At 56.5% G+C, this 12,206-nt stretch overlaps 1 protein-coding gene across 1 annotated transcript; it reads left to right on the forward strand.

Moving 5' to 3' along the window:
- Positions 1 to 3,194: 3,194 nt before the first annotated feature.
- Positions 3,195 to 8,809, forward strand: LBRM_34_5340 (TATE DNA transposons; the record flags this gene model as incomplete). The annotated part of the gene is given in 2 exon segments (XM_001568581.1): positions 3,195 to 6,833; positions 6,836 to 8,809. Coding segments are annotated over 2 exon segments (5,613 nt in total).
- Between the last annotated feature and the right edge of the window lie 3,397 nt (positions 8,810 to 12,206).

Genomic DNA, 12,206 nt, shown 5'->3' on the forward strand with positions numbered 1-12,206 from the left:
ACTGCCTTTGTTTGCGCACGACTTAAGAGAAGGCCCGCCGACCGTATGCTAGTATTGCTTGACATGGTATTGCTCCTCCTGGTCTCCCTTTCCCTTTTCCTCCTTCCTCGCTTCCCTCTTCCACATCGGTTTTGTGTCCCAGGCGATGGATTCGGTGTCTTCGCTCCTCGGGCTGTATATGGTCAACATCTTCTTCTCACAGGTTCAGTGTACATCATGCCGATTGAGATATGGTTCATTCTGGAGCGCATGCGGAGAGGCAAACACATTTCCTTCACAGTGGCGGCTTCTCTCCTGCGTAGAGGGCTACGAATCACTTCGTCTGACTCCTTAGCGTGAACACTGCAACAAGCCTTTCCATGACCCAAGATCGACTGACGGAGCTCCCTCAGAAGCACCTTTATGGGTATGCGACCATTATTCTTCCCCTTCGCACCAATCTTGGCAAGCTCCTTTTTCTCGGCAGCTTCATCTTTGCTCTCCACCGGTGCTCATTTCTCGACATAGGGGATGCACCCATTCAGAATGGTGTTTTCTCCTCCACCGGAAGGGAGCGTGCTTGCAGAAGGGCTTCATTGGAGTTCCTCTACACGCTTCTGCGCCTCCCGCTCGGGCAAGATTACTGTCAAGAAGCGCATGTAGATTGGAGTGGCGTCTACCATTCTTGCAGAGTGTCACAATCAGCAAGAGCTTGAGCGCGGCAATCAGCTGGATAGTCCTCAGAAGCGTCATGTATAACGTGCTGGCTGCTAAGGTACTGGCGAGAGTGTTAAAAGAACTTCCTGATACCTAAAGGAATCGGTAGAACACCAATCGAAGGCTGCGCCGCAACAAGTGCGATCTTCTCTTCCACCCATGCCACACCTTTTGGTTCTATTCGCCTCGTTATCTTTCCTCCGCTCTGCGATCGCAGACAAAAAAGCGCTGGTTGCCGTGCCTCGTTGCTCAGAGCTCCCCGACGATAAGGGCGAAGTCTGCCATTCTCCTGCCCCTCTTCTTGCACTTCCTAAAGAACCTGAGTGGCCGAGCATGCGTTCCTGGCGCTGGCGAAGAACAGCTCCCCAACGGCGCTTTTAGCACTGCTGCTGGAGTGTCGTGTTGCTGATTCTCACAAGATGCCTAGTGGAGGGAAATCCTACCGCGCACGTTTTTGTTGTCGCTGCTGTCTCCGACAACACATCACACGCACGCCGATTCTCTCGTTTTCTACCCCAACCTGTCTAGATTAGCAAGAGCCGAATAACCAACGGCTGCAGTAGGGACTTCAGTCAGATGCATTCCAGAACGGGCGGTCAATAGCACTACCGCTCTCGCTGGAGACGTGATGTGCAAAGCGTCCTATGTATGGCTCGGCTTCTTGCCTTCTCAAGGTCACGGCGAAGGCAGAGAACTGTGCCTCAGGCAATGGATATGCAGATATGAAAGGTGCCATCGCGCGTGGTCAGAGCGTGTCGCTAAAATACACCCAACCATCTATTTTTGTGTCGATACGCAGTGGGGTGCTCTTTCTCTTTTTCCGTCTCTCTTCTCTGGTACGCCAAAGAGGACGCGACTGCACTCTCTGTGCTCCGAGTTTTTCCGACTCCTTCTTGTTTTTTAGCCGAGAGGAACTGCCGATAAAGGTGTGAAAAGACCGAGGATATTTTATCGTTGCTTCTTTTTCTCCGAGATAGAACACTTGTACTACAACAGTACACAGTATGCTCGCGGCACCCCCATGTGGTCATGATTTCTTCGCCAGGGATGCTTCCTTCTGTACGGTACTCATCCGTCGCTTCATCAATCAGTTTTGTTTCCTTCTCGTTTACACTGTCAGCTTTTCTTTCTCCCCTGAATTGCGCACCCGTCAACGTGTCGCCCTGCGGCTTCCCCTGCTCCCAGTGGTTCGGAAGCGAGCCTGCTGACAAGTCGCCTCGCCCGGTTTTTTTTTTTGAGCGTGTGGAACTGTCTACACGGACTGCGCAACAAAGACTCCCTGCCACTAACTGTAAGTACACTTGCGAGAGTGCACTAATGCGTCGCGGTCTATCTCGCAAGCAGCCCAGCATTCGATGGTGCGCTCTCCCCCAGAAAGATACCGGAATTTCGTTTGTTCAAAGCCCTGGCGATGTTCCTCCCGTCGCCAGTGGTGGGACAAGGTCAGGCCCCGCCGAACAGTCTGCATGAAGGAAAAGCGCGACCCGCAAGACTAGCGAAAACATGGAGAAGTGTTCGCCCCCAATGTGGAAGAATACTCAAAAGCGCATCCGACTAGCAGGAGTGGCCGCCATGCACATTACGTTCTTCCGTCTCTTCACCTCTCTACTGCGCTGAGCGGCAGCCAGGGTCCAGGTACGCGGGACTGCGTTAGGGTTAGGGTTAGAGTTCAATTGGCGGCGTGTAAAACCGCAAAGGCAATCGAATGGCACTTGACCTTATAGGGGGGTGGGGGTGGTTGGTGGGATGTGGTGTTGGAGTTGGGAAATTTGACCGATAGCTGAATCGGTGTTCGTGTATCCGTGGAAAAGGAATCCTGAGTGAGCGCGTGTGTCTCGGAAACCCACTCCTCACTTCCACTTGTGACGTGTGACCGGCTGGGTACCATAATGTTTCCCGATTGGAAATTAGGGTCCCAGGTCGAGAAATATGCTGCATCCTTTTCTATGGATTCTTACTTTACCTTTGTCCCTTTATCTCTTCTCCAAATGTATGTAGTAATCACACTAAGTGGAGTTGATGCGGCCCGCGACGAAAAAACATTCCTCCCGACACATACTCGAGTCCCTGCGACACAAGCGCACAATTTCCCCTTCCACCGACTCACCTGCATCGGAAATGTCCCACCATCACGAACGCTTCACAGAGGCAGAGCTGGACACAACTCTAAATGTGTACCTTTCGCACAAAGCGACCCGTCCCATGGCGGAATTCGTAAAGATTCAATACATGGAGGGAAGCTTGAGCACAAAAGAGTTCCTGAAGTGGACAGCGGTGATGACGAAATCCTTGGAAACAACCAGCGAAAAAGGAGCCCCAACAACAGACATCAAGAAGGAAATGATGGAGGCTCACAATATCTTCGCAGACAAGGAACTCCAAGAGGTGATGGACATGGAGGATAAGCGGAAAGAAGCCCGGGCAAGAATTAACGCGGCAAAGGACCCGTTGGAGGGATACAAAAACCAAGGATTGAATCGGCGATCCTGGCGCACCAGATGTCCCCAATAGTCGCGGCAACGGCGACAATTCTACTCGGTTTGTCCGGACCAGAGGCACAAGAAACGAACGGCGATGAGAGAATTGCCGAATGGCTTTCCATTTTTGTCGATGAGACGTGCTCGTCGCGATTGCTTGTGTACAACGTGCAGGTCGCCGGATTCATCGCAGGAGGAATGCGACAATGGCGTAAAGTGTTGACACGGCTGGACGCACCTCTCGTTCCGGAAACGGAACGACTTGCGCACCTTAACTGTATCACACTCGAGGCGGCAGAGAACGAGAAGCAGCGGAGCACCCAAAGGATCGAAGGAGGAGGCACGCACACAACACGCCCACGCGATATTTTTCGGACACCGCCAAGAGACGGCAGCGATCCCATGGAAGGAGGCGCGCCGTACGCACCGATTCTTGGAGCCGACGGGACGCAGTTCGGTTGCGAAGCACTCACTGATGAACGCCGTGTGCAAACGAAGGCCCCGAAGAACAGCCAGGGCCAACGAGTTTATCACAATGCAAACTACCAAAGAGGTGCAGGGCAACGAAACGGTAACGCCGGAGACAGCCGACGCCCGTATTACTGCGGAGGCGAGGCACAGGACGGGTCAAAACTAACGCCCGACGGAGCCACAGCCGACGTTTCGCAGGAGGCCACCGCGCACAAGAGGCAAACCACATTCGGTATCGCAAGATCATTTGCAAAAGAAGTGTGGGGAGGTGACATGCGCGAGGAGAAAACATCGAATATCGAACTCGATGTGATCTACAAAGCGTACCTCCCAGAGAAACGGATCGTTCCGTCGGACACGATGGTGCACCTTGATTGGAAACGCGCACAACAACTCAAGGCAAAGGTGCACCGTCACGGCGTGGTTTATTTCCCCATCTTCATTATGAAGCACTGGATCGCAGGGCTTTTGGAGAAAGGGACGCGGGACTCAGCAGAAATACAGCTGAGCATCCTGGACTCCGCACCTTCTCCCATAGTGGAAGATAAGCTGCGGAAGCACTTTAATATGGTTTGGCCGGCTTTGCGTTTGGTGAATGAATTTTCACCACGTCAGGAACGCTATAGCGACGACTGCGGTTTGTACATGTCTGCCGTATTTTTCGGCGATCATCTGGACATACAAATCGACCATAGCCACGACATGGCAAAGTGCATGCGGCGCCTGCTGTACGCGGCGTCGAAACACCACCCACCACGAGAATATTTCCTCGAAAAAATGAGGAAAATTCTGACGAACCACCCGGTGTCACGGAAGGATTTCTTTTACAACGAAATCGAGCACAAGCCGTGGTTGAAGAAAACCACGGTGAACCGTGAAGACACTTTCCACTTGGGTGGAGGCGAGAGGCGCGCAACGAAATCCACGAACCCGAAACGGGATTCCAGGCGCGCAAACCAGCCGAAAGCACGTGCTCCACAGCCACCTCCTCGGCAAAAGAAAAAGGAGGAAACGGTTCGAAAAAATATGGACCGGGCTGAGCACACAAAGCGCACGCCACAGACGCCTGCACCCGCGTCAAAAACACCCTCTCGTAAACGTCCGGAGAGATCCGCAATGGATGCCCCACTCCCACGGCGAAAGGCCGCGAGGAATAGTGACAGGAGAACACCAGCGAGTTCATCAGGTAGGAATGGAAACAACACACGCTCTCTAAACTCGAGCGAATTTCCATCCGAGGATGAGGATCTGCCGGTGATCGACCTCCCGTTGAGGAAGAAAAACTCCGTCACACGTACGCCTGAGCATGCGCCAAACGACGCCACGGTGAGCTCAGAAGACATTATCCCGACGAACGCGTCACCACACGTTCAGCATGGGAAATGCATTTCTGAGTGGACAGAAATCACCCTCTTGGAGGCGAACAAACATGCCAGAAAGGTGTACGAAGCAGTCCTGGATCACCTGTGGGCTGCGACGGCTCTGGCGCGAGTCGGCGATGGTGTGGCACACGGTCTGACCGACACAGCGGTGGGACAGCAGCGCGTGAGGCACAAGCTGACACCACTGCAGCCGTACAGCGTCCAAGAGATGCTGAAGCTTCTCCGAAAGAAGATCCACATCGTCGATGCCTCGCCGACCGACCCGAATGGGGTGATTCTTCGAGAAGAACACCGAAGCGAGGCGGTGACCCTCGACTCCTCAATCGACGAACTGTACCTTGTCCGTGGACCGTCGTTACCGAAATTATACGACGTGATTAAAGGATACAGGTTTCTGCTTGGCGCATGTCTCCGGGAGGCGCCGGCAGATGTGAATGGCGTGCGCTATCCGAGCCATTACGTTCTCACAAAGGACGCCTCGGAGGCAACGGTGGGAGTCTACGTTCCAGCGACGTGGACGCACTACCAATCGTCGAAGAGACAGCGTGCCCCACGCCACGCGACACGATACATTCCTCTTCCGCGAAGCGCGACTTCGGAGAAACACCAGGATCCGTCCGATGGCCAACGGCCGCGCCTGGTGAAGAGAAGAAGATGGCCAGGCGACGGCGCCGGAAGGGACCCACTCCAAGAGGACGAGGAGGACGGCGTGACGTACAGGACTCCAGGAAACCAGAAGGGTGATGGATATGCGGACGTCGACGCGAACATCTCGACAGAGGCAATGCGCGCTCTCGAAAGCCTCCGCTCCAATCCTTTAAACATGCAGGGCAGGCCTCTTTCGCAAAAAGAAGAGGCAGAGGTCTGCCCAAGAAACTGGTTCCTCTTCGCCGCGAAACCGCCACACATCTCACAGCTCGCATGGAACTTGGTGAGGCCCGACACTCGCGCACACCACTTGCGATGGTTGACGCGCATCAAGTCGATGAACTCGGAACAGATGCTCATGCGCTTTCCGGCGGCATGCATCGACTTGATCCTGTCGACCGCACGGGCCCGGAGATGGAAGTGGGCAACGACCGCGAAGGCCTTTGCCGCGGTGGCGGGTGCGCTGCGCGACCTGCCGCTCTACTCGACGCAGGCGCGGGGTATGCGCCTTCAGGACGATCCCGAGTGGCGAAGCGCCTTTGGCACGGTGCAGCGCTACATGAAGGAGTCGGTGCCGGATGCGCCTCCCTTCGTTTCGCGTCCACAGGTCGAGAGGATCACCAAACGGCTCCGGTTAGGCCATCCACGCGCCGCGCTGTTCCTCGCCATGATGTGGGGATTCGCTGCGCGAGCGTGCGACATTTCCACGCTCCGAGCAAAGGACGTGACGCTGTTCCCGGGAGCATCGACGGATACATACGTGAAGGTCACGCTGACGATCCGCAAGGGAAAGGGTGCCAAAACACGTGGCCCGTACCCGGTCCCATCGATGCTAACGAGGGACCTCGCAGCGACGCTGCAGGAGATGCTGGTCGAGAAAAGACCATCCGAGGAGCTTTTCTCACCACACGTGGAGGAGCTGCGGGCGCTGATCGCCCAGGAGGTGCGAACAGAGATGCGAGGCGCACAGCTGCCCTCGATCCGGAAAGGCGCGCTCCGTTGTATGGCGGAAGCGGGTGTCCCGTTGAAGGACCTGATGATGATTTCCGGGCACGCGAAGCAGGCCACGCTGCTGCGCTATCTTGGGTATGGCCAGCAGCCTACGGTGGAGGCCGAGACCGCAAGGGACAACGCCGGAAGAGCGCTATTCCAGACCCTCTAGAGGCTGCGGCTTCCGTGTTCCGTTTCCGATCGCAAGAGTCATCGTGCGCGAATCTCGGAATCGCACCACAGGAGGTGTCGGCCATGGTGGACCAGATGTCCGGTTTCATCCAAGTGCTGACGGAGCGACCGGCACTCGTGAAGCAGTGGCCGCTGCACCTGAAACGGAACACACCACTGGACATGGATACCGTGCTGGCGATGCCGACAAAACGCGCCTCAACGAAGCGGTTTCTCCAGCGAATCCAGTGCTTTCTGGATCCCTCCTTCTACGATGGGTTGCGGACGTCGAGGACCATCAAAAAGTGCGTGCTCACAACGGCGGAAATCCAACAGGCGGTCGAGATGGGCAAGTTTGAACCGTGCCCGATCAGCGACATCGGCGCCCAGGTGCAATTGCCAGAGGGCATGCACGGCGTGAACGTCTTCACGGTGCCGGAGCTGAAAGGACGACGACGCCTCATCACGGAGCCCCTGCTGAACCGCGTGATTCCCAAACATCACGTCCCGCGCGTCCACTACGACACGCGCCTCGGAAGACGACAGCGGCTGCGATACGCCCGTTACATGCTACAGATCGACTTCGAAGCTTATTACGACGCTATCCCGATCGCGGCGACACTCCGTAACAAGTTCGTTTTTCGAGCCAGGCATGACGGGCGATACTACCGCCTTCGTACTCTCCCGACCGGCGCGCGATGGAGCGTTGCCGTCGGCCAGGCGGTGACGTGGACGATTGTGGACATCGACACGCCCGTCACCATCACCACGCTCATCGACAACATTCTCGTGGCCGCACGCGAAGGTCAGGAGCGTGAGTTTGTGCTCGCGGTGCGCACGGTCGTCGCACGCATCAAGGCGGCGAACCTGATGACGTCACCCAACCGGGACGAGCTGGAGGCGATGTCGGACGAGGAAATCCTGCAGCTGGCGAGTGCCAACACCGTTTTTCTCGGTGAAGAATACACATGGAATGGCCGAGAGCGGCTGATCCGCAACTCGGTGAAGACGGTGGCGAAGCTGAAGCTTGCGCTCCAAAAGACCAGCCACACCATACGCAGTCTGGCCTCGCTGATCTCGCTGATTTTCTTCGCGCTCCACACCACGCAAATGAACCCCGCACGGGCATTCAAGCTGCTGAGAGCCTACCGAGGCCTATACCGGCTGACGTTCCGCGGGTACGACTGGGATGACGCGGTGCCTTACATCGACTCCTCCGTGGCGCGGTCGCTGCAGGAGATCGGCGGCGCATTGGTGCAGAATCCGTGGTGGAAAATCTCGGACGAGAGACACCCAACGACGGATGAGGCGACCTATGACGCGGTGGCCTTCACCGACGCGTCGCTGGAGGGCTGGGGTGCTGTGCTTCACCTCCGCGACGCGGGCGCCACAGAAATGTGGACCTACCGGCAGCGCTGGACCGAGGACCTGGAACGGCAACTTGGCGGCGACGACGGTGAGGCGGAACGCGTCCTCGAAAAACTGCGCCAGTACCAGCTGCGTCGCCGCGTCCGGTCGGGAGGCCGGTTCGAGGACCTAGACCTGCAGGCGGACCGCTTCCAGGCGCGGTACTCGGCACACGCGGAACCACGCGCGGCACAACTAATGCTGCGACACCTGGTGGAGCACCACAGGGTGCCCAACGGAGCGCGAATCGCGCTTGCCACGGACCACCGTGCGATTGTCATTGCGCAGAAACACCTGAACGGTTTCGGCGGCATTGGCAGAGGCTACGCCTTGAACAAACTTTTCGAGTACACCTACGACCTCTGGTACAACAGAGGGATCGACGTAGTCTTTTTCTACGTCGAGGGTGCGCGGAATCCGGCGGACGCCTACTCGCGACACTTCGGGGTGGACGCGACAGGGTCGCTGGAGGTTCACCGGGTTGAACCGTTTGGCGTGCCGTTCCTCCGGCACACGTGGTGTCCGCTATGCGAAGAGCGGCGCCGCGAGGAGGGCGGCGAGATATGATCGTCACCAGAAACATCCAAGGGGAGCCGGAACCTGACAGCCGACTCTCCGGAGGACGGTGCGACGACATCGCTCACAAGATATGGATGGCTAACCGCGTGCTATGGGGGGAGGCTTCCCCGGTACCGGTGCCAAGCCATAAGAAAAAGCACACAAAAGAAGTCCAAGACGACTTGATGTGCTCCTCACGCGACCGAGCGCGGTAGAGGGGACCGGCGGCATAATCATGACGCGGCGCCGCGGTCGTGGTTGCGTGCCTGCCTTGCCGCTTCCCAATGGGGTCGCGAAGGCTCTCTCCATACCCATCTGCCTTCCACAAATCTTTCTCCCTTCTCGCCCTTTACTTGTCTTCAAGAAATCATATCTTCGCGAGCACCCTATCACACAGGACGGTGGCATTCCATTGGCGGCGTGTAAAACCACAAAGGCAATCGAATGGCACTTGACCTTATAGGGGGGGGGGTGGTGGTGGTTGGTGGGATGTGGTGTTGGATCTGTTTTGACCGATAGCTGAATCGGTTTCTTGTATCCGTGGAAAAGGAATCCTGAGTGAGTGTGTGTGTCTCGGAAACCGACTCCTCACTTCCATTTGTGATGTGTGACCGTCTGTGTACCATAATGTTTCCCGATTGGAAATTATGGCCACAGGTCGGCAAATATGTACTCTTGCATCTGTTTCTATGGATTCCTACTTTACCTTTGTCCCTTTATCTCTTCTCCAAATGTATATAGTAATCACACTAAGTGGAGTTCATGCGGCCAGCGACGGAAAAACGCCCACCCACCCAACCCTAGACATGAATCTCTCGGATGTCCGGAACGGACCGGAAGGCCACAGAACGGCGAACCGGTTTCCCTCCGCGGAGGTGTGTGTGTGCTCCGGGAACCGCGGGAGGGTGCGGGTGCCGACCACGGCGTGGAAGAACCGCAAGTTGAGCCTACCAACGCAGGAGGCGAGTTGTATTTTTGCGAGTTGTATTTTTGCGAGTTGTATTTTTTCGTAACATGAATGGCTTTCGTTTCAGGTAAATTTTGAAGTGATTTCTCATTTTTAATTTCTCATTTTTAATCATTGTTCATTGTCTCTTGTTTTTCCTTCCTGATGGCAGGCGCCTGGCGCTAAGCTGTTTTCTCCCTTCCCTGAGAATGGACCCTAACGGTCTTCACCTGGGGACTCGTCCCCGAAGGCGCACGAGATGCACCGTTTTCAAACAGGGTCTCGGCCCTGGTTTTATGCGGATGTCGGACCCAGCGTCGCCCCGAGACTCGGAGTTGGCGAGGTGAAACCTTGAACCGCGACGAGCCAGGTGCGGGAACGGGTTTGGACAGCACAGACCCTCGCGGACGACACGATTGGAAGCGAGTGGGCGCGCCCATCATCCACCCAGTTCCCCTTTCTTTTCAGCCCACCCTGTTTTTTTTTTTTTTTTTTTTTTTTTACTTTTGTGCGTTTGTAGTTTTGACTTTGTAGTTTCCTCTGCGACATGGGTTCCCGGTTGTTCCCAGCGATCCCTTCGGGTTCTGTAGCTTCCGTTTTTGTAGATTTGGCGACCGCAGCGCCGCCTGGATTCGTGTACGTGCGTCCGTGCGTGCCCCGCTGGTGCTGGCGCTTGTAGTTTAGATTGTCTCTCCACCCACGGGCGCAATCATGCCGCAGCAGCGACTGCCAGTCAGTGAGGAAGCAAAAGGTATGTGGGGTCATCAACAGAGGTGATCAGACGAGTTGTTGGTGGTAGACCTAGTTCATCACGCAGTCGCGTCACGCGTACAGACGTACGCACAGAGAGTACGGGGCGCCAGGCACCACGCACGGCAGGTCGCTGTTCGGCTCCACACACACCCATCGGCCCTGGTATTAGGTTCGAAGGCAACAGTGATGTCACGCGCCGCAGTGCGAATGCGGTGTCCGTGGAGAGATGTCATGTTCGTCATTTGGGAGGAGGGAGGAGGAGCACGCACGCTCCACACACACGCACACACACATATGCGCACGTGCGGGTCAGCCGATTCAATGAATGGATGCAGTTACTCAAAGTGTGTCATGTCACCGCGCCAGCGACGCGCGCCGGCGCTCGACAAGAGATTCCCTGCTTTGGTGTAGCATCACCCACGCACATGCGCGGAGGTGCGCCTACGCGCACACCACCTCGGTCCGCACAGCAGAGACGTACACACCCACAGCACCCACCACGCAGCGCCTCATTGCATAGTAGACAGTGTTATCGACTCGTCGCCACGGAAGGGCTCGGACTCATTACATCAGAAACTCGTTTGTGTAGTAATCCTGCAGCGACACGCGAAGACGGAGGGACCGGGGCACCAACGCAGACACGCACAGAGCAACAGCGGCACAACGCTAGCGGGGAGGGGGGAGGGCTGGGGCAGCGCCGCTGTGCGTTCGCTCAGGAAGGCATAGGCGCGCACACGCCGACACGATCACCAGGATGTTTCTATACAGCCTCGTGCACACCACGCCTCTTCAGAGAGCGGCAGTGGCACTCTGCGGAGGACAAGCTCATCCAAGTGCTGAATCATGTGCCGCCGATAGAGAGCGAACGAGGGCGGCGCAGCAGCAGGGGAGCGAGAGAAGGGGGTGCTGGTGTAGTGGGAAGGTGGCAGCACACACAGTAGCTCCATGCGCGCACGCACTCCACATGTTTGCAACGCCCTCCTCCACCCACGCGCGCAAACACGCCGCAGCAGCGACTGCCAGTCAGTGAGGAAGCAAAAGGTATGTGGGGTCATCAACAGAGGTGATCAGACGAGTTGTTCGTCGTAGACCTAGTTCATCACGCAGTCGCGTCACGCGTACAGACGTACGCACAGAGAGTACGGGGCGCCAGGCACCACGCACGGCAGGTCGCTCTTCGGCTCCACACACACCCATCGGCCCTGGTATTAGGTTCGAAGGCAACAGTGATGTCACGCGCCGCAGTGCGAATGCGGTGTCCGTGGAGAGATGCCACGTTCGTCATTTGGGAGGAGGGAGGAGGAGCACGCACGCTCCACACACACGCACACACACATATGCGCACGTGCGGGTCAGCCGATTCAATGAATGGATGCAGTTACTCAAAGTGTGTCATGTCACCGCGCCAGCGACGCGCGCCGGCGCTCGACAAGAGATTCCCTGCTTTGGTGTAGCATCACCCACGCACATGCGCGGAGGTGCGCCTACGTAGGTGTTTATGTGGTACGTATATAAAATACTTATGTATTTACAGCACCCATCACGCAGCGTCACATTGCATAGTAGACAGTGTTATCGACTCGTCGCCACGGAAGGGCTGGGACTCATTACATCAAAAACTCGTTTGTGTAGTAATCCTGCAGCGACACGCGAAGACGGAGGGACCGGGGCACCAACGCAGACACGCACAGAGCAACAGCGGCACAA

This window comes from Leishmania braziliensis, chromosome 35 (assembly GCF_000002845.2).
Source record: "Leishmania braziliensis MHOM/BR/75/M2904 complete genome, chromosome 35".
Classification (NCBI taxonomy): domain Eukaryota; phylum Euglenozoa; class Kinetoplastea; order Trypanosomatida; family Trypanosomatidae; genus Leishmania; species Leishmania braziliensis.